Below are 23,393 nucleotides of genomic sequence, written 5' to 3'. Positions count from 1 at the left end.
GGGGTTTTTTCCCCCCATGCGGAGGACTTGGGAGGGTGAGCAGAAGAAATGGGAGGTCATCGGAAAGGTTAGAAAAGAAATGAATAGTTTTTCCTCACTCAAGAAGGAAGGATTTAATGTCTCTCGGGGAGAGGTGAAGAGGCTGTGACGAGTGGGGCCAGAGGACAAAGTATAATAAGGGATGAGAGATGTTTTCAAATAAAAAGCCAGAAGAAAAAGAAAGAGGGCTCTGTGCTCTCGGGTCAATGCAAGAGATTAGGATTTTCATGTTGATGGAGTAAGCAACCAATGAGCTGCCAGGCTCCTGAAGTTACTTTTTGGTTTTTCAGGGACATTTTGTGATTTGGTGTTGGGGGGATTGAACATCATAGTTTGGTATTTCATCAACTGTTTGGATGAATGTTCGTTTGACAGGAAGTAGCCTGAGGCGAGTGACGGGAAGTGAAAATAGCCCGAGTTTGTTGTCGATCTCCAACATGAATAGTATTCGGAGAGTAACTTCAAATACACACTCCTGTACCAGTATATTTTTTTGTTGTTGTTGTTTGTATGGTCTGTGAATGGTGTTGCACGTTTGACTCCCACTATTATATGTCAAAAAAAGGAGCATTGAGATCTTATCGTCTCACGATAGCCCTCTGAGGTTCAGGCTTAAGTTTTTGGGTTATCGTTACAGTCAGAGTTACAAACGGGTTGGATTTGGTTGTAGGATTAGCATTAGCGTTTCTAGCTAACATTGGAAACCAACACTTCATTTTCGACAGCAGGACTGCCACTTCCTTTCCCAATCTCAACTCAACTCAACTATATTTATAGAGCACTTTAAAACAGTCCATTTGGTTTGAATCTGAACAATTATTCATTCTGAGACACCTTGGGTGTTTGCGTCTACTGACTTGTGATTTGTTCTCATACAGAAGAAAATGCATCCCAGTTTGAAGTGTTTTTTTTAAACACAGTGGACAGTGCAAACAATGCAAGAGAGAAATCAAATTGTCATGTGTGTATACAAGAGAAGTTAATATTCTTACCTCACCTAAGGTGTCAAATAATTGAGCATGTTTAACCTTGTTTGTCTGCCTTGTCCTCTCAAGTTTAAAAACAGTACAAGTGAGGAATCTATTTGCAGGGCTTCTGGGAGTGAAAGGTGGAACAAATCTGAAAACAGTCGGCCGCTGGCTCTGGATTAGAAAACAGAATACAGAGGAACACAAAATGCTGAAAATTGCTTTAGAAACTGGCAGATCAGTTGGTCAAAGGAGAATTAAAATTCACGGCAGCCAGTCAAGGGCAGGCATTGAATCAAGTATCACCCAGCTACACACACACACACACACACACACACACACACACACACACACACACACACACACACACACACACACACACCTACACACACACACACACACACCCTTCTCAAAAGACTAAAAGTCTCACACGTGAATGCATTAATGCACAAAAATCCCAACACACATAAATGGGACCTATTTTCAAGCCATCCTGTCTCCGTGCTTGCGTTGGCCTCTCTCAATACAAAAAAAAAAAAGGACAACATTCACCCAGTGTGACTATGAGTGGTGGTGTGTTTCAAAAGCTGTTTTAGTGACTGACGCAAAACAAATGTGACACACATTTTAGACACATGACATCACACGTGCTCTCGGAGCATAGTTGTACACAGATAAAGCAAGTTATAAGGTCGGCCGTTTCATTCTTTATGATACCAGATGAAAAATGTGTGGACTTGGTGGATGAACATTATGTTACTTAAAACATGCAAGTCTTATCTCCACTGGAGATAAGATAGGTTAGGGTAGTTGAGTATATCGATGGATAGTTGCTGAAGATCACTCAGGTAGAATCTGTGTCACACTTGTTCTCACCAGTTTCAATGGACAGTTGAGGAATCAAAAAGTGAATCCAGCGTTTGTTTTTTTTAATCTAACCTTAAAAAAAAGGAAACAAAAGCCTCTGTTTTTCATATTTAAATTGTTGGCTCGGATCAAAAATACAACAGAAAATGGGCGAAAGGGCTGAATTACGACATCTTATATTTTTTAATTGGCCGAATTTTTATGACCCACTCTAGAATTTTACGGAGCCACAGTTAAAAATCACGATAGGCTTGATGATGACGGTGTAGCGGGACACTCGCCGGACTTGTGTGTGGGGAGCGTGGGATCAGTGACGGCGTGCATGTGGGTGTTCATGGTCGTTTGTCTCTATATGTGCCCTGAAACTGATTAGCGACTAAGTCAGGGTGTAGTCTGCCTTCTGCCCAGAGTCGGCTGGGGTAGGCTTCAGTAACTCCCCGGTGTTAAGAGCGGTGTTAATGGATGGATGGATATGTTTGACACCACAGTAAGTCCGGACTAATGTTGCCTAGTTCAGAACCGAAGTTTGCTTTGCAACATTTTCTGACCTCTTTTCCTTTTTTTCCCTCTTTTTTTAACATTTATTGTGCAATATTTGTTGTTTGTCTAAGATCAATATGCCTGTTTTCAGAAAGCGCCACTACATCTCAAAAACAGTGGACTGTACTTACGCACTGCTCTTGGATGTGGAAAAGGAGACGCACAGTCGATGCACTTTCCATCCATTTATTGAATGCCAGTAGAGCAGATAAACAGAACACACACACCCACGTAAGAGCTGCTGTCAGCCGGAGTTCACAGCCAGACACTGACATGCAGACTCGCGCTCGCCTTCTATGTGCCTAAAGGCAAATATCTAAGATAATGCAATATTGTCGAGGTACTGTATTTTCATGCTTTATTTTGCTCAAAACTCTTTTGAAAAAGATATATTTTAGAATGCTTAAATCCATTTAACCCATTCATGAACCAATAATGATAAGATGATCAGCTGTCCCTTAAAGGGTTAAAGTGTGTAGGAAGAGTAAAGCACAGATATACACCTAAGAATATAATACACACGCGCACACACACACACCTGGGATTTGTCCTGCACAAATCCGTGGGCATCTACTGTTCTTTAAATGAATGGTTTACGTCTACCTCACGGCAACTTGTTTGTATCGATCCCTTTCTATTTTGCGCCCTCTCAGGAGATCTCCGACTATGACCTGCAAGAGTTGGTAATGAAGTCGGTGGGTCGGCTGACGTTGGTGCGCCAGACCTTCCCCATGCCGCAGAACACAACACAGCGTTGCGTGAAGCACAATCACCGGATCAACACATCCCTCTGCGATCCCAAGAACGCCAAGGCGCAGCAGCTGGAGGTGAGTCAAATACAAAGATTATAATTTCAAATGAATTAGAAACAACCGCTTTATTGATCTTGTATATTTTAATGAATGACTTCTCTTCCTGGATACAATTTTCTTCACACTGATTATTGGTCAAAATGACAATCTGTGGAACAAACATACAGACATAACACATTCAATGGAGTCAAAAATAAACTCATGTATATTGTTTTGCTTTTCAAAATTTGACATGAGGTGACAAAGTATTTGTGCGTTCCCTATACATGGTAGAACACCGGTCCCATTTGCTGGGATTTGTTTTTATCTGCTGCTGGTCTGCTAATTGGACCCAGAAACACTGCATTAATATACTTGCACCTCTCAGAAAAAGGAAATCAAGCAGTCCAGTAACCCTGCGATGATATTAACACATTTTCATGATCAGGTGTCTTGACATTGCATCGATAACATTGACTGGAGCCAAATTATTCTAGCATAGACTCGAAAGAGACGCCAGTTAGCACTAGCGTAGCTCACATGCTCAAGAGGCATGGGGCAAAGCCAAGGTAATGGGACAAATGTATTTGACGTGACAAAATTCAGCATGTTTCCCCTGAAATTGGCTCTGTGGTGTCATGAGAAAATGTATGATGAAAAATCAAAGATTACAGCTTACAGCTGCCCCTACTACCACTGTTAGTCCCCCGGAAAAGAAATAGTAACTAAAAGCATCGGCTTGCTGAAATCAATCAATGTCCGACTGGTTCTCGTTTGGAACCCCATTTCTAAAAAATTCTATATTATAGTATTTGACTTTGTGGTGAGCTACTGGTAGCTTGTGCACTACTGGTTTAGAGCCCTGGACTGTACTCTACACCACTGTTTTGCTTTTATTTGGTATTTTCCACCAAACAAATGTGGTCTAAGTATCTTCCGCTTCCTTCTGGACTCCGTGAAGTCATTAGCCTGGTCATGTCATCCCTCTTTTAATGCTCTTGAGCAATGGTAAAAGACACACAAAAAAGCAAAAATGAGCAGAGACATTAGGAAATTAGCTTCAGCCGTCACTTCTGGTCTTATCAGTTCGAGGCTTTGCTGACCACGTTTACATTTGGGGTTATTTTCTGGATTGCACTCCAAAACCTGTTTACAGTGCTGTGTATTTTTGACGACATTAAGTTGGCTGATTTTTAAGGCATCTTCTCTTTGTGCCTTGTTTTTAACCCTTTCATGCACCCTGCAACCTGATGACATGATAAACTGTCCACTGTAGTAACCACTGTCCATCAAAAGGTTAATTTGGCGTAAGGTTGACCAGCATCTTTCTGTGTAGTTATGTTCCAGATATTCAAAATTTTTCCCATTATTTTTCCATCTGTCTCATGTTTTTCATTCTTCCTTGTGCTTTTCTTCCCCTTCCTCTAAGGCAACAATATGTATGCAGTTATGTTGGTATTTGGTGTGTCTGTGTGTGTTTGTGTATTTGCATGCGAGTCATCAAGCTGCCATCAGACAGGCGACACAAAGAGAAGCGCACGCTTATTTACGTGCCAAGACAAAATGTATTAAATTGAATCTAGTGCTGTTGATTTATGTGGCAGCACAAGAGCCCTGGGGATAACATTTGATGAGACGTGGAAATTTGTTAAAAGGAGAATCGTTGCTGCCGCGCTTGTCAAGATGTCTCGGCGCGGCCGCGGTATAACAAGTCGACAAGGTCAGCTGGAAGACAACAAGGTCATTTTAGAGCTTTTGAAGACTTTTTCGCGAGAAATGATCGGTTTTAGACATCTGCCAAGGCCGAGCAACAAAAGTTTGAATGCACCGATTTTTGGTGATTGTGCATCTGATTTTTCGCTTTCTAGTAACAGGACAATTCCTAGTGATGGAAGATGATATAGGAATTGAGTAGAGGGATGGATGAGTCGACTTTCAAACTTGAAATGATACATTTCAGACCTCTGCTGAGGTCGAACAATAAAAATTAAATCAAGCAAAACCCTTTTGGGGACAGTGGTTACTACAGTGGACAGTTTATCATGTTACCAGGTTACCGGGTGCATGAAAGGGTGACCTGTGCTCATCGGTTTTAGCTTCTTTCCTGCTGCATTTGCCTGAGGGCATGCAACAAGCTCAGCGTGGGGGGAGGTTACGCTCGATAAATTCTTAAAACACCGCTTGGCACCCCTCCCGCATGAGGCATTCGCTTGTTTTATAGTACATGCAAATGAGCTAGCAACAACACCAGGAGGCTCCGGTGCAGTGCAAGGGAGAATCCGTTATTCCTAATAAGACCCCATCCGCCGTCCCGTTGTATGCATTAAATTCATAGTGAGTTTTTTTTTCTTAAAGTCATTGGAGGATAGTGCGTTTTTTATGTACACTTGCTCTATACCTTGTATGGGTGGGACGCATAGAGGAGTCACAGTGGCCTCAGATGCCCAATTTCACACTGCGCTAAAGCAAAGCAATGCAGGCTGATACATACGCTCCACACACACAAACACACATGGAAGGGCACAAATGATGCCCACGCGGAATGCAGAGCCCATTGATCGGGAGGGGGTCACCACAGTGAGCGTTACATTTTTTTTCCCCACTTTAATTTCCACAGAAAAAGCAAAAAGAGCGAGAGATATGACAAGAGAGTCCTCCAAAGGCAGAGAGAGAGAAAGCTTGATGTGTTTTCTCTTTTATCTGCCTGTCTGTCGCCCCTCTCCCCCCCCCCCAAAAAAAGATTATACAAGAGAAAAACCTTGATGTCATTGACATCATTGAGTTCCTTTTCATTTCAAACTTATTATTCTGCTCTTTTCCTATCATAACCTCTCCAGTTTGGGATAGCGCAGTAGGACATTTGCATCAATCATGCTAAACTGGGCTGAAAAATTGTGTCCTTAAAAGCTTTTCCACTGCACGATACAATGATATAGCTTTACTCGTTATTGATGTTTTAACATGGGCCAAACCGGGACTACAAAATTCTTCCAGGTGCTCATTTTGGGCCATGCAGCCTTTCATTAAAAATAAATAAATAAATAAATAAAACATTCATACTCTATCTTATATACAATTGCTCACTGAACAAAAAGTCGATGAAAAACAATCGGAACAAAACAAACAATCAATTTAAAATGACTTGGGTACATACCTTGGCATATATTACAGTATATGTTCAATGGTATATATCAGTTCAATTCTTTACACACTTTTTCCACACCTTCTAAATACTGAAAAACACAAACAAAACAAAACTATTTTCCAAGTCGGGGTAAAAAAATTAATGCTAAGAGGTTGTAGCAATACATACAATACAATACAATACAATACAATACATGCTGATTTATATAGCGCTTTAAAAACAGCGGCAGCTGTAACAAAGCACTTAACAAAACAGTTAACATAAAGTCAAATAATAAACACAACACATAACATAAAACATGTACAGTTGCAGTCCTAACCACTTTTCCATCACACGCTTTGTTGTTTGAAGCAGTTTGAGGTGAAAGAGGAGAGAATCAAAGTGTATGTATGTATATGTAGCAAAAGATTTCCCAGGTCAAGGCAAAATGAGCTTGGGGCAAACACATGGCAGTCTCATTTTGTTTTCCTGACTTGTGTTAAATAAACACATAATGGAAGACTAGATAAAAGATTGTTTTCGCTTTTTCAATTTCCAATTTTCAAACGAGAAAAAGGAGATGGCTTGATAACATTCAGTGGCGACAGCGACGCTGCCTTAAGTTATTTCATCTGTACTGTATGTTGCACATAGAGCATATTTGACAATAAAAAGCTGACTTGACTTGGAGCGGACAGAGGAGGGATGGCCTTGCCACACGCAAATATCTGAGATCTGTGCTCTTTCAATATCTTGGGTTGCCGCCCATTGGTATAGAACAGGGGTGCTCAAACTTTTTGAATCGAAGATCTACCGGTACTTTTCGATCAACTAACCTCCCTGGATCTACCCTTACCGGCACGCGCGCGCGCACGCACACACACACACACACACACACACACACACACACACACGCCCTGATGAGAAACAGCCTGAAACTGACGCACCTTTGCAGCCTGTTAACTATCGTAGCTCACACGTACCGTTTTAAAATGCTTCCCTGGGCCCTCCTAGATTCCTATTCTTTGCTCATGCCCTCGGTGAATTGTACACAAAGCAAACTCTAAATGAGAACAATGACGATAAAAGATAGAGCGCAACAGTTCTGATCACTAGCTGCAATTGCAGACTGCTGAGAGCTAACAACTTCCGGTGACGTCATCACGTGCCACCGTAAATTCAAGATTTACCTGCTTTATTTTATTTTTAAATATTTTTTGGGTAAAAATGAGACCGATAAGATGATTAGGGCGCAGTGTACATTAACACAAAAAAATATATTATTAACATGTACAAAGACACACAAATGGTTGTATGTTTTTTTTTCTCCTCGACACTCCTCGGATCTACTTGGGCCCCGTCTTAGATCTACCGGTAGATCAGGATCTAGCTAATGAGCACCCCTGGTATAGAAGATGCTCTGTAAAGTCCATTCACCACCCAAAACTGAATTTAGCCCCTTTCGGATAGTACAAAGCGTTTTTCTGTCAAAATGTATCGCATGAGCATACTTCCTTGACACCGCATCCTATTTATCAGCGAATACCAATATATGCATTTAAATTGCAGCTTCAGTTACTTTTCTGAAGGTGCGTGTCTACAGTGCTTTAATGGTGACTCACAAAATGCAACCACCAGGACTAGTATTGTATGTAACATGAATGTCAACAAGTTTCTTTTTTCATACAAGAAAACGAATACAACGCTGCCCCGTGTTCCAGTTAGAGAAACAAACAGGGTGCGCTTGCAAATGCAAATGAAGAGTGGCGGCCATCGTCGTTGGATGCTTCTGTGTGCACTAGCGCTTTGATTATTTCTACACGCCAACGTCTAAAAATAGACATGCCCGCAGTCCTGATTTGATGTATGAGCGGTGGTGCTGCCGGCGTGCGCTTGTGCAAAATAACTGTGCTTAATTAATGGGAGATGGCGGGCGTCAACTGCGTGTGCGCAATGGCGGCTTCTGCCGCCGCCGTCAGTCTTTTCATTATATTCTCGTTATCTTTTTTTTTTGTGTGTGTGGAAGAGGAGAGTCTCAGTAAATCACAGTGTCATCCATCACAGGGCTGAATCGCCCCCGCCTCGCTGCATGGAGGTACACTCACACTGCAGGCTTAGATGTGCTTGGACTTAAAACAATCCTGTGGTTGGTAAATGTCATTTTAGCGCAACGGTGGTGGGTTCAGATTGCCTTGTGTGTATCTGGCAGTGAGTCATACTGGATTTGCAAGAAAAAGCAAAGCTAACTTGATGCTTGCAAAACACCCACATTTACATCAACACAAGTTGGCCAAGTGCACGTCTATTTCAACTCATCCCAGATGAAATCAACCTTGATTAATGTCAATTGGCTTTGAGAAACTTGTCGAGGCATATTACAGGGAAAAACGGACAAGTACAATAAATATGCTTTATTATTATGAATAGCAGTCGTATGCATTTGAAATATTGATTGTGTTTTTATTTTAGCTGTCCATTTTATATTAGGGTGGATCATTACTTGTTTTAATTTGTATTTTATTTTCTTGCATGTTTGTTGTTGTCATTTGAGTTGTATTTCTTGTTTGTGTCATTATCACGTCCTTTGAGTCTACGTGACATCATTGTCATCGTTTTTCTATTCGTCACTGTTGCGTAATTGTAGATATTTGGAACCATGCAATAATACAGAAATAAAAATTATGAAGTTAAGAACACGCTTCACATTTCAATTCATAATAATTGTATTTTATAGTATTACTCAGTTGGAATAATGTGTTATTTAATCTTGTTTTGCCCCCTTAACCTTTTTAAGAATAAATAAAATAAAATGTAATGGAAATGATGAATGAGTTTAACAGCAGCAAACATCTCATTCTCCAGCTTTGTTTTCTTAAGGGTTGGATATTTCTCCTTGTCTGTGTCTGTAGATTACGAATCGCTACATCTATGACACGGTGCTGCTGCTGGCGAACACCTTTCATCGAAAGCTGGAGGACAGGAAGTGGCACAGCATGGCCAGTTTGAGCTGCATCCGGAAGAACTCCAAACCCTGGCAAGGGGGGAAAAGCATGCTGGACACTGTCAAAAAGGTATGAGATGAACACTATCGCAGTTCGTGGATGAACTGAATGGCGATTGGATCCCACAAACGTAGACACAAAGAAAATCTGTAGCAACAAATATTTATTGTGAACAAAAAAATGCGCACCGACAAAGTATAAACGGAAATTGCCGGTCACAAGGAGTCGGGGAAAAAACAATGCATAAATAAAAAGTGCTTGCAAAGGCAAGGTAATAGTAAATCCGACAATATAAATGAAATGACGAGAGTCCAATTACACGAAACAAAACATAACTTTGTCATTGGAAAAGATTCTATTTGTGTTAGGATTCCTTGGAGCAAAAGGTTTGAGAGCACCTGCCCTTGAGGACTCGCCTCACACACTGTTATGACACACTTTAGTATGTAGTTAAAGAAAACAATCCAACCTCTCTGAAGATGCCCTGGATGACGATGTATAATTATGGTTGCAGTATGCAAATTAAAGTCACGGGCAGGTGAACCGCCTAAACACTCGAAAATTTAACACAGATAAACTCTGTCACATCTGGGCGATATTTAAATCAACTCTGAAGAGATTGCCACCAGGGACGCCTTCTTGAAGAGCCGCACTGGCTGATGAAAGTGTTGCGCCAAAGCATGGCCCGATCTCAAGGTGAAACGCCGCGATAGATACGAAAGTCACCGCGCTGCATTTGTTATTGCCTCGCGCTAATCCTAAATTAGCATTTCACTCGGCGATGTCGTTCGATAGAGCTGCCGTTCCTGGAGTAGTGTTTTTTTTTTTTTATGTATCAGAACAAGGAGGCACAGATCCAACTGGATTTAAACGTGATGAAAGAATGCAAGTCAAACTGAAATGGGAAAATAAAGTTGAGACAAATAACTAAAAGGCTGCTGAATAAGTAAAGCACACACACACACACACACACACACACACGAGCAAAAGTGAACTGTTGAGGGCGTGCGGAAAACCCTGATAATTGAATTGTTGTATTATCTGAAAGTTGAGTGAAACTTTCATTGAGAGATGATGTACTTTGGGAATTAAAAAAAAACAAAAAACAATGGGATCTGTACAGGTTGTAAAGGGGGGTAACTTGCCAAACTCTTTCGGATCTGCTGGTGTCAGAATTCATCCCTAGAGGGAATTCTACAGCATACGAGCAATCTTCCAAAAGACGGAATATTTTGCGGTTTCATCTATAGCGCCAAGAAACAAAGGGGGGCGGGGGGTATCCTTTCAAAAGTTATTTTAACAAGCAATATGACTTTAAAATATGCCACACAAATGGATTCAACTAGCACAAAAAAACAAAAAAACCCAGCTAATAATACACAAGAGACGAGTCAAAATAGGAACTTGAATGTGGGCATATGCTTCAAACTCATGGACATGTGTTGTTTATTTAGCAATTTTCCTGCCATGATGTTTTTTTGTTGCTTGTTTTCATTAAATATACCATTACACTCTTTTTCTTGAGTCTTCTGCAAATAAGCCCCAAAATATAATCGGACTGCAGACAGTACATCGTAATAAAGAATAGAATAAATTGTCATGCGGCACAACAAGCTAAAAACATCTACCGATATATTTCTTTTTTTTTCTATATATATGTCCTAGAAACGTTAAAACATACTTTTTTTCACCACTTTTTTTTTGTTCGCATTAATAGCTCATTCTAACTTCCAAAACGTGTTGTTGTGTGCTCTCCCGATAACTGAAACCTGCTGAAATTCATGCTGTTAGCAAAGTTGTCTTCACCACCATTTCCACTTTGCCGCAAACCGCCTTAAAGGAGAGCCAACACTTTGAATGGGTATAATGGGCTGATCCGTCTCCGCTCGTTACAAGCGCCTTTCTGACCGTTATGATGCAATTTATGACTGGCTGCAGTGAAATACGGTGAGTGTAATGCGTAGAGAGTGGAGAGACTGCAGGAAGCTTTTGGATTGCATCACGAAAAAGTTATTAAACTGCACTGTTGTATGTTATTTGGTTCCCATGGATGTAAACTGACTTCTTGCCTTTGCGCCATTTGTTGCTTGTGATGGAAAGCCAAGTCCTAAACTGGCATCATACCAAGCGAAATGTGATCATCACAATATGATACCAAAACATATATGTCCTAAAATACGCCCTACATATATGACATGATCAATATGCTACAATGTCATATGGGACAATACGCTGACATATGGTACAGTATGATACAGTGCATTTTGAAACAAAACATGAGAGTAAAATACTACACGTTATGATAAAACACAATGCGATAGAGTACAATACGAGATGGTTCAAAAGTATATGGTATAATTTGATGTGATTGTATGAGATATCGGACAATATGGTCCAATATAATACAGCATAGTATGATACAATATGAGTGGAACATTGTTAATACCATAGAATATGTTAAAGTACAATATACATACGATACCATGAGGTATTATACGGTACGCTACGATAGTGTCTTATCATGCACTGTACAATGGAATATGGTGGAGTATGATATGAAACGCAAGTTAATGGAGCACTCTAACTTGTCTCTAGGTGTGACTGTGAATGGTTATTCGGCGATGTGTGCCTTGTGATTGGCTGGCAACCAATTCAGATTGCATCCGGCACGCCCACAACCCTTGTGAGGATAAACGGATTAGAAAACAGATGATATGATACAAGATCTGACACTATATATGATTGAAAAGAATATGAGTCCAATGCGATACATCGCGATGATGCTGTACTTTACATTACGATACAGTATGTTACAATATGATACAACGTCATTGCACTCTACACTACATTTATACCCTACGATATGGTGAAATACAATACGGTACCAATCAAAATGATTTGGTACAATGCTAAACCACACGGCGCAATGTAATGTGCCTGCACATACTCATGCATGCATGCATGCACGAACATACATTCACTCTCACGCACATGCACACTCACCCATATATCTTTTACTGGAGAAGCAGGATGACGGTTTGAACTTTTCATTTTTGTGCAACTTTATATCTGTGTAACAACTGTGAAATAAATATTTTTAAAGTGTTTTCTTATGTGGTTGTAGTTTGGCGTGAGTGGCCTGACCAGCTTCCTGGAGTTCACCGACAACGGCACCAACCCCAATATCTTCTTTGAGATCCTGGGCACAAACTACGGAGAAGACCGTGGGCGAGGAGTCAGCAGGGTAAGTCAACAAACCGCGAATCATGTCTGCACAAACGGCAGGAGTGGAGTTACATAAGTCCTTTACCTGCTTGCTTTTAGTCTTTATTTTGAGTGCAGCCCCTTCCTTTCATGTGACTCGATATATAATTGTGCTGCTTTTTTTTTTTTCTTTTTTTGTGTGGCGTAAGGAGAACATTAGAGTTTTATTATATTTTAGTTTGTTTGGTTGGTTGGTGACTTGTCAATATGTCGACTCAACAATTTACCTCCCGGTGGCATGCTGGGTGATGGGTTAGCACATCTGCCTCAAGTGGAGGTTTCGATTCTGGCTCCGTCCGACCTTCCTGTGTGGAGTTTGCATGTTCTTCCCAAAATCACACACGTAACAGCCCACACACACGCAAGGATATCTTCACCAACAATCGCGAGTCTCCTCCTGGAAAAATCGTTTAACACACCCCACAGCACAGAATCATCGCTCTTGATAATCTTTTAAAGACATCCGAGAAACAAGCCTTTGCAGACTGATCTGAGAGGCAGCGAGAGGGCGGTTGGCTAGATCCATAGAGCATAGAGTGCGACAGCATGTGCATACACACACACGCGCACACACATAGTTCCATCCCCGATTCAAGCTGCATATGGATGAAGATAAGGGAAGTGTACTGAGCAGCGTATCTTCATAGGCAAAAATGAATCTTTAAATCACAGCATGATTACATTAAGCTCAATTCGCCGAATGAAATTGCTTAATTACCACTGTGGTAACCATTCCCTTTATCAGTACTTGTTCTTCTTTTCTTTCATAACAGGAAACATAAGCATGGAATCAAGTAACTAAAGAGAAGTAAATATTGCTTTAAGAAAGTCTCTGCGTTAACTGCCCCATTAGCACGAGTGTGTGTATTGTCTCATAATGCTGCCTCCTCAGAAAAGCTGTTCATACAACACAGTGTGTAACATTTTATGATGCGTAGCTCGAATTAAGGGTTTCTCTTTATGCATAAAAGGCTGAACTGAACTGGAAAGTACCACGGAATCTCAGAGGTCAAAAATCAAAGGTCAAAATGAGTGGGTAGCGCATCTACTTTGTTTGATATCACACTTGAGAGATGTGCAGGCACTGCAGAGATGATTCAAAAGTCAAGTTTTCACAATGTCCCCTTTAATCACCAAACGATAAACTTAAAAACGATTCATTGTGTATACGCTTTTCAATGACCAATGTACTGGACTATAACTGGTCCTTTTGCAGCAAAAATGTGACTAATAATGAATCTGTTTGTTGGACAGTTTTGTTTTATTGTCATAATTTGAATGCAGAGCACGGCCAAAAGTGATTGTACCATTTCCCCCACTGTGCTCTTAAAGCATTTTTTAACTCCAGCAGCTTTTAGAGTGCGTTACTTTTCTGACTCGGTGATCAATTTCATCTCTCTTCCCCGCCGCCGCATGTGTCCAAATTTATTCCGATTCTACACACGGCTGCATGCTGAGTAATGATGGTTGTCTTGTAAAAATATTAACAACGCCACATTCTGAAGCTTTTTTTTTTTTTTTTTTTTTTGCACACGGAGCTCACAGCATTAGCACTTTTTGAAATATGGGCAACAGGCTCCAAGCACTGACATGTTGATATATAAAGGGTCTGTGTGGACAGGTTTCATTTATGATATGCTAAAGTGTTTGTGCACATCACTGTACATGCAGACACAGAGGCACTAATTATGGCTATTAATTCTAAGGATGCTACTGAATGCCAGCTTTAATTCACGCCCACTCTTTTCAAGTTGGGATGGATTTATACTGCGGGTCTACGTCCATAATTCAGATTTTCTGGTTGACAGTAACATCAAGACAAAACACACACACACACAGACACATTTTTTTATTCAGTCATACCTCGGTTTTCAACCATAATCCATTCCAGAAGGCTATTCAAAAACCGATTTGTTTGAAAAGCGAAACCACACTCGAACAGACGTGTTAAAAAAAAAAATCTTTATTGAACACGTCTGCTCACAATGGAACGCTACATGTGGAAGCGTCACTTCCTTGTCTACCTGAGGAAGCGTCACTTCCTCGTATAAAGAAGGCGAGAGGAGTCAAGTGGTGCATTCTAGTGTGCTCAGTTTGTTCGAGAACTGATTTTTATTTTTTTTAACTCGAAATTTTTGGTCGAAAGCCGATTTGGTCGAGAACAGAGACGTTCGAAAAACCGAGGTTTGACTGTGTGTGTGTGTGTGTGTGTACTGTGTATACTATGTGTGTGTATATATATATATATGTGCCCTGCGATTGGCTGGCAACTGATTCAGGGTGTCCCCCGCCTACTGCCCGAAGACTGCTGGGATAGGCTCCAGCACCACCCCGCGACCCTAGTGAGGATCAAGCGGCTCAGAAGATGAATGAATGAATATATATATATATATATATATATATATATATATATATATATATATATATATATATATATATATATATATATATATATATATATATATATTGAGCTTATGACAGGGGGGAACCAGTTCACAGCTAGCATGAGAAGCTAGCATAGCTTTTCACATCTTCACTGTGAAAGGACGTTAGAGAGGATGTTACTTAAATTTACCAAATTCTTGTTTGGTGGTTAAAAAGTCTGACATTTCTTGTTAACAAAAGCATACATTTACTTACTTACCGGTACTTACTTACTTGTGTTATAGTTCCCAAAGGTGATATCCCTCGTGGACAATAACATTCAGTTTGACTTCAATTCAAACAGTGGTGGTGAAGTGGTTTGGTTAAAGTTGTTGGGTCTAGTGAAGTGGGCTGATGTCTCCTGGCAGGTTGCATTCCATAAATTGAGAAACTGCTGTTCGCATTCCAAAAGGAAAGTCTAATCAGACCCAATTAAGTCCAGAACGGAATGATCCATTGGAGGTTTTCTACCGCATTCTAGGCTCTCATGCTGATAACCTCTTTTCCTGTTCTATCATTCTCACCCACCTTCTTTCCATTCTCATCATCATCATCATTTATTAGCTATATATGTATACACATAACAGAATTCAACAGGTGCGGACGCATGCATAAATTGCTAGGATCAAACATTACATTACTGGACTAGTCAATGCTTAAAATGCTTAAAACACTCTGTCTATCATTCGGTGTTCTACCATGTCTTATGACATTCATTCCTGTCATATTTCACCGTCACGCATATACATGTGAAGTGCCGGCAATAATAGCAGGCGACATCTGAAATCGGTCATAATTATCACCAGCACACTAGGCTAGAATTGGCTTTCTGCTCCATTAGCTTCAGTGGCTATACGTGGCGTCCTGTGCATTCGTCTGCGCGCAGCTACAGCCGAGGCAGGGGACAAGTCCCCACCACGTGTAATAGCTTCCTTAGATATCCGTGACATCTTAAAAGACTTACGAGAAGGCGTCAAAGTGGCATTGCGTTTCTACATTTGAAGTAGTGGTGTAGGTAAGTTGTCGCGGAAACAGTAAGTAAAAAATTGAAGGCACAGGTAATGAGAGGGAGAAAAATGTTCAGTTCTTGAGTGGAGGAAGAGGTGTAAAATAATACTGTACATGTCTCGTCATGGGTATATTCTCTATCACAGTGGTTCTTAACCTTGTCCGAGGTATTGAACCCGACGAGTTCATATGCACATTCATCGAGCCCTTCATGAGTGAAAAAAGTTTATTTTATAAATTCAACATGTAAAAAAATGCATTTATTAAAACCAGAAAAAAAGTAAATACAATTTCTAGTCATAAGTGTACGTTTCTGTAATTGTGCACAAAATGAACCGTGCATGACGTACTATCATGACAGTCACACTTTGACTACTGAGCGAACTAAATTTCCCGCAGCACTGATTGGACAAGCAATGTCATGTGACATTGCTTTGCGGTTGGCCAACGTCAATGTTGGTGGAGCCCACAATTTTTCATCAGTGCTTCTGCGGGGGGGCACATGGCACTACGCACTTCCAAACTAGATGTATGACAAAAATTCCCTTTTAAATATGAACCAAATATGTGTTCTAAAAATGTCATTGTTCATAATACATTCCTCAATACACGTACAACAGAAACCAACCACAAAATAGCCAGTGTGATTTTTTTTTTCTTCGCCACATAAGAGCTCACTTGCATTGAAAAAAAAAATTCTCATTCAAAGGCAGCACAAAACGGCAGAACAGAAACCAACATTAACTGCAAGAACTCTTTTTGTGCATTTTGTTTTACAAGAATATTCACAATGTTACTATTGAGGGGGTTCAGAAAGCATTTATCTCGTGCTTAACATACAGTCGATGTTTCTTCTAACAAAACGAGTAAAAAATTTCCGGTTGTAATCGAGCCATGGCATTCTTTCTTTCACACATTCGTCATTAATCGGGAAAGAGTGACCCGTAAAACTGCCCAGTTTTTAATCGAGGTCACCTTCAACTATCATGCGTATTCCCTTCCTGGAAAAGTACTCCACTATAATGGAGAGAAATGAGAGCACATGGCACTCTCGAGACCTCGGGAAACATTGAGGTATCCCATGAGAAGCATTAGTAGCGCTGAAGGTTTGAAAAATGATGTTTTGATGTGACAGCTTCGCGTAAAACGCATGCAAAGTATCGCACACAAGCCAACAGATGTACAAATCTCCCGGCTTGTTCGGAAATGTTAAGCTAACCCTTTTGGCTAAGCATGGCAATTAGCGTCATAGTGCCTAAACGTTAGTAGGCAACACAGAGGGCTACTAATACTCTACACACATGCATACGCGGAGGAGCTTCGGCCAAATTGCCGTTGACAGATGATGGTTTTTTTTCCCCTCGCCGGTGAAGATGTTGTGACACACAAAACGGCTCTATTCATAAAATAAAAGCGAGAGGACATTTCCTCCAGGGAGTAATTGTGGGCCTTTAAATTGGAGAGAAGGAAATTAAAATCCACGACTTCTCGCCTCCCCTCGTGGGTTCTGCAACAGAAATGTGCCGATTTTCAAGTGATGTGAGGAAATAAATCTGGATTTGACATGATTGGTGCTCTATTGAAATCAACATAAAAATATACAGCTCTTTTTGACTTCGTATATGAACAATTACATTTATATATCTGGCTGTATCTACATCTATATCTATCAAGAAAAAAATGTGAATTTTTTGTGACTCAAACATGACCATTCGCTGTGTTGTTTTCATAGGGCCGACTTTCCCAATGGACAAACTCTCGCATTACTTACATTTAGCAACTCTTTGTGTATTGTTTTATTGAGCGGGCAAAAATGTGTACTTACATTTGAGGCGTTTCGCTCCGTCAACTTCCCTGTGATTTAAATCCGCTGATTTTAAGAGCTACGCAAGTTGAGGTTGTTTGTTTTTGAAGCGGAAACAAATCGATATCCGCCTCTTCGTCAATTTTGTGCTGAGGGAGTAAAAACCATGATAGGTTTTTACCCACTACAACAAGAAACTTAAAGGGCAGATTGTGTTTTATCAGTGATGTCAAATACACCACGGTTGCTTACTGGAAAATAATTAGTATAAGGTGTTACAGCAATGCGGATTATTTAAGCACAGCCCACAGATATTATGCAGCAGCCTTGGGCATTAACCAACAAACAGGGTGTTTGGGGTTGTAAAGCTCTCAGGGGCCAGTTCTCGCTGCAAATGTTTTTAGGGAGATCACATGAGGAACAAGCACACGTGAAAATGATTATTACAATTATGTAAAAAAAAAAGGTTCCTCAGGGTGACAAAAGAGGAAAGGGAGAGTCACGCACAAAACAAACACGTACGAGACAGATACAGAGCTTGACGAAATGAAACTCAGTGACGTTAAACAAAGCGGAAAGAAAAAGACCGCCGATGGGGTGGACGTATGCAAAATGATAAATAAATAAATGACGGTGACCGAGAAGTGTATTAAAGCCCGTTAGGTAGATTTGCATGTATCTTCATTCAGTAGGCCTCTCCCCGAACTGCTCGATGTGGAGGAAGATTGGAGAGAGGAAGATTGGATGGGTTGGGAAGGCAAAGAAGAAGAACAGAGAGAATCCTGTGAATGATGCGTGGATTGAAGGAAAAAAAGGGTCGGGCAGAAAACACAAATGGGGTAAAGAAAAGCTCCGCTTGGAAGTGAAATGTATGCCCAACCCTCAATCGCGGAGGATGTAGGGGGGAAATGGAGAGGGTGGGGTGTCTGTGTGCGCAGTATTAATATTATCTATTTTTATGTTAATATACACTAAACCCTAAGCGTCCTATCAGTTTCACTTTCACCCAAAAAGTATTTAAAAAATAATAATAATTAAAAAAGCAGGTGGCTGCAAGTTTCTGGTGTTTCGACCCGTCTCCTGGTGTCTTTTCAGTGCGCTTGGCCATTTTTGTAGGGAATTGCACAGCCTACGCAACTTTTGTGGCTGGAGAGCATCTCATGTAATCACTCGTAATGATGGCAATCGATGAAATTACAGATACCAAAACCGCCAAGATATCCACCAGGAAGAAAAGGGGAATAATCAAAATCATTCCAACTTTTTCACTTTATTCCTGTGCACGTGTCTCAAGATTGACAGTAATTCATGATGGATGTTCTCCAGGTGTATTACCTTTGAAACTTGGATCGGGATTTCATTCAGCTCTTTGGGAGTGTGCTTGAGTTTCCTCGTGAGCTGGGCTGTCTGGGAAAGACTTGCCGTTATTTCCAAGCTGATATTCTATTTGGTTGTATGTTCTCCCTACAATGTCTGATGTATGCTGCTGAAAAAAACAAGCAATGTCTTTGGGTTGTCTTCTCGTCCTGATTCTGGGAGTCTTGTGAAGGTCTTGTGGGGGTGTCCAGGTCTACTTGCATGTCACCTGATATCTCTTCCATGTTATTGACACAATGCTGGGGAAGCGCTGCAAACCTCCAACAAGCTGAGATGATATTTTAAGTTGTTGTGCCTTCCATGAAGACATTTTGTTCTACATTTACTTAGTCTGATAGGATATTGGGTGTGTTGTTGAAATTCAGTTTGGAAGAGGAGAGAAGTAGGTGAAATTATGTGTTTGTTTGTTTTTTAACTATCGTGGGTTGTCACACACTACCCTGAGCGAGACATTCATTGGTGCGCCATAACAAACACAGCAGTCATGCAAACAGTGCAGAGTAACACCAAACAACTCGCCTGGCAGTCACATGCACTTCTCAAGGTGTTATGACAAGCTCAGAGAAGTTTTAGTCCCCAGATGCTCGGAATCCCTTTGCACGTCTAAGCCCAAATCATACTGTGTGTGCGTGAGTGTGTGTGTGTATCTGTGTGTGTGTGTGAGAGAATCTCTTATCCATACACCAACATTGAGCTGAATATTTCCTTTTTAAACTGACTCATATACCAGTCAGCCCTCTGTAGAACACCGCCTCAAATTTCATGACTTTGTCATGAAAATCCATTGAATAGGTTACACAATAATAGAAATATACTGTACATACAGTACATATTAAAAAGGTTAAAATTGTAAGTTGTCTTTCAAAAGTTTCAGTCAAGCAAGCTCCAAGTCCCTAAATTAGCAACTTTCAGTAATTCACAATGCTTGACTCGAGTCCCCCAGCTCTGCAAAGTACAGCCACAATTCTAAACATCCAAATATCTGACTAGACATGAGCAGTCCAGTACCACAAATATTTGGGGGATGCCTGTGAGGATCGGATGCATTCGTCAACAACAATGCATGTCTCATCGCGTTTGATGCTCAATGACAGTGAGACAGAGAAAAGGTGGACTGACGGATGGCGGATGACGAAGGGCCTAATTGGCTACGGCCCGGCAGTAAACACAGGAGCTCGCGGCGGGCCAACGAGAAAGTGATCAGCGGGGAAATAAAACCAGAGCCGGCTGTCTGACACCAAGGTCACGCCCTTATGTTAGACACGCCATGGCTTTGTGAACAGAGGCCCCTCTTTTGTCCACTGATGGGGGAAAAACCTTTGATGAAGAACAAGTGCATTTTGACACCAGGGGCCTGATTTGCTTCCAAATAGCTGCTGCGGAATGACAATTTCACTCTCACGGTTTGGAATTGCAGTTGGTGGACAATGTTGCACATGAGCTACCAAGACTGTGACCAAATTCGGTCCTCAAGGCACATGCATGGTTTAGATGTCTTCCTCGTCCAACAACTGGATCCTTATCAGGTTCCCGCAGAGTTTGCCAATGTGTTGAACATTTGAATCAGCCGTGTCGGAGGAGGGAAACATCGAAAACATCCACGAGAGGAGCCATCGAGCACTGGAATTGGTCATCCCTGATCTAAAAGAAGCAGGATACTGGCCCTCGAGGACAGGAATTTGACATCTGTGCATTAGTGAGTGACGCGAGCAAACACGTGGCTATGTTACCGAGAGAAAAAAAAATCTATCATTTCAAAATGCGTGTTTTGTTTTTGAGTGATCGCTGCATGTATGTGCCCATCGTCCATTACATTGAGTTTAAAACTTTGGAGAGCGAGCCCAAAAACTGATCTATGAAAGGTCATCACCAATTGTCAATGTGCTGAAAGGACTAAGATGCAAGGAAACGCAGATTTGAGGAGGTTTTTTTTGGTTGGTTTTGTATTGTTTTTTTTTTTTTTTTTTTTAATGCGTCTGTCAGCCCTGAAATCATTCCGAAGTTCTCAAACCACATTGCGGAATAGCCCAAATGACACAATCATTTTTGTCTCTGGCATTTTAAAAATATTGACATGAATAGAACGATCAGTTCTTCCCGCCGCCTCTCATTTTGTCACAAAAATTGCAGTCATGGTTGCACACAATTATTCCACTTGGCGCCTTTCAGCGGTGGAAATTTTCAATGCAAAATCAGCCAGTGCAATTTGTCAGGTTCAATAATTCACATTTTACGTGCGACATTAATCTTTTTGTCGATCCTCGCTGTCTGGCGGAAACCTATTTTCATTTGGTAAATTTAATATTTTGTCTCAAATCAATACTATTATTGGTCATACAGTCTAGTGGTACACTATTGGTCTACAATCCCTATGTGGATCTGTTTTTGTTACAAATGAAATTCTAATGTGTTAAAAATGGCTTGCTCTTTTTGACGAAGCAATGTTAACGGCTGAGCAAAGATGCCGTTTCTTCGGTTTCCTGCAAATCTCGAGTAAATCGGTGACCTGATAGCGGTCGCGTCTACAAAGAGACCAACTTGTCATTGAGTAATGAGAAGATGTCAAAAGTAACAGGTGGTGCTCATTTTCTCATTGAACAATATTTAATGATACGTGCTGATGAATTCATGGTGTATCTCCTGAAAGAGAGAGCAGCTGCTGCTGTTCCCAAATTGATCAGGTTAATGTGTGACATTCAAAATGACTTTTCCTGAAAAAGCACGACTTTATTCTTATTACCCCCCCCTCCATTTATGAAGTATTTATAAAGTTTTGCTCTAAGAGTAGAAGGATACTCCTGTCACTGTGACGTGCAGCCATATTACCTTTAACTTAAGTCTTGAACCAGTTTCGTTTCATGTTTTTTTTTCTCGTAACATTTTCAATTTTCATTGTGACACGATAGCTTTATTCGTTCAATAAAATAGGACATGATGACTTATTCCTCATAAAATTCTGACTTTATTCCTCTTACATTAGGAGTCTGCCTTATTTGTTTTGTCAGCGAAAAACGTATTTATTTTCATATTGTCATGATTTTTTTTTTCCCCGCCCTCGACATTTTCTTTAACATGAAGGGTATTCTGGTCACATTACTATTTGTGTCACATTACAATTTTGTGACATCCAACTTTGCTGAAGTGAGAGAGGGTGACAGCGGAGAGGCTTTTTTTTACGATTAACCACATCAAGTTCCCTGAGGTGAATGAAGAGCACAATCATATATCAACTCACTAAATATTAGCATCGCTCGTCTTCTCAGGAAGGATTTTACCTCGAGAGGCCAATCAAGGCCACTTCACTCTGCCACCAATCATCAATGAATATTGGACCTGAGCTATTTAAAAATGTCAGCCAATTATTGCCTTTATAATTACCAAGACCTCATTTTCACTTTAAGGGTTGTTCATCACACATACACTTACCATAATAGTAATTCCCTAAGCAGCTGTGAACCCCCGAAGAGCCGCATACTGGAGTCCAGAAAGGAAACAGTTTTGTTACAGGCCCTGGATAGGGTTGCACGGACTCGTCATTGGATTGGCATCCCATCCACATGCAAGGCTGTGTTGATATTGGGTACTTGATCTCCTTGTCCTCTGGCCCAATGCATAACGGAACATTCTTCAACATCAATGACCTTGATGGGATGATGGGAGTGTTCTACTTTGGTTCAAGAAACTTCTTGTCCATAAAATCAGGATGTTGCTGATATTTTCCGCTTTCCAAATCGGAAATGTTGCCTTTGCCGTAAGCATATCTGCCTCAAAGTTCAAAACGATGTGAGTTGGTATCTCAGCTCATGCCTTCCTTTGTGACATTTACCTGCCCTCCGTCCCACCTTTGGTTGCTTGAATTTTCACCGTGGTTTTGCCACTTTTCAAAAACATGCATTTTTTGGTTCATTCTAAATTCACTCGAAAATTATTGAATGAATACAATATTTTCCAAACTATCATTTTCTCAAAAGCCTTATACCGTATTTTCACGACTATTCGACGCACCGTACTAATGGCCGCAGTCTCATTAATGGGTCACATTTCTGTATTTTACACATACACAGGATGCACTGTACGAATGGCCGCAGTTTTACAGTGGTAAAACATACGCCAGCTTAAACATACGGCATGCATGCGCGCACTCTAACACGTTAGCTTGAAGCATACGGTAGCATGCCAAGACAT

At 40.7% G+C, this 23,393-nt stretch overlaps 1 protein-coding gene across 5 annotated transcripts in view; it reads left to right on the top strand.

Annotated features, from left to right (window-relative positions):
• Positions 1–23,393, top strand: part of grid2 (glutamate receptor, ionotropic, delta 2) — a 356,741-nt gene that overhangs the window by 239,001 nt on the left and 94,347 nt on the right. For all 5 annotated transcript variants that reach the window (XR_007962806.1, XM_052068607.1, XM_052068609.1 and 2 more), the window contains exons 6-8: positions 3,068–3,241; positions 9,239–9,400; positions 12,456–12,575. Coding sequence is in view for 4 of the 5 variants with exons in the window: in XM_052068607.1 (XP_051924567.1) it covers positions 3,068–3,241; positions 9,239–9,400; positions 12,456–12,575 (456 nt within the window). In the remaining variant the exon portion in view is untranslated. The remainder of the gene's footprint in view (positions 1–3,067; positions 3,242–9,238; positions 9,401–12,455; positions 12,576–23,393) is intronic.

Source organism: Hippocampus zosterae, chromosome 6 (assembly GCF_025434085.1).
Source record: "Hippocampus zosterae strain Florida chromosome 6, ASM2543408v3, whole genome shotgun sequence".
NCBI lineage: Eukaryota > Metazoa > Chordata > Actinopteri > Syngnathiformes > Syngnathidae > Hippocampus > Hippocampus zosterae.
This window is presented reverse-complemented; position numbering and strand designations above follow the sequence as displayed.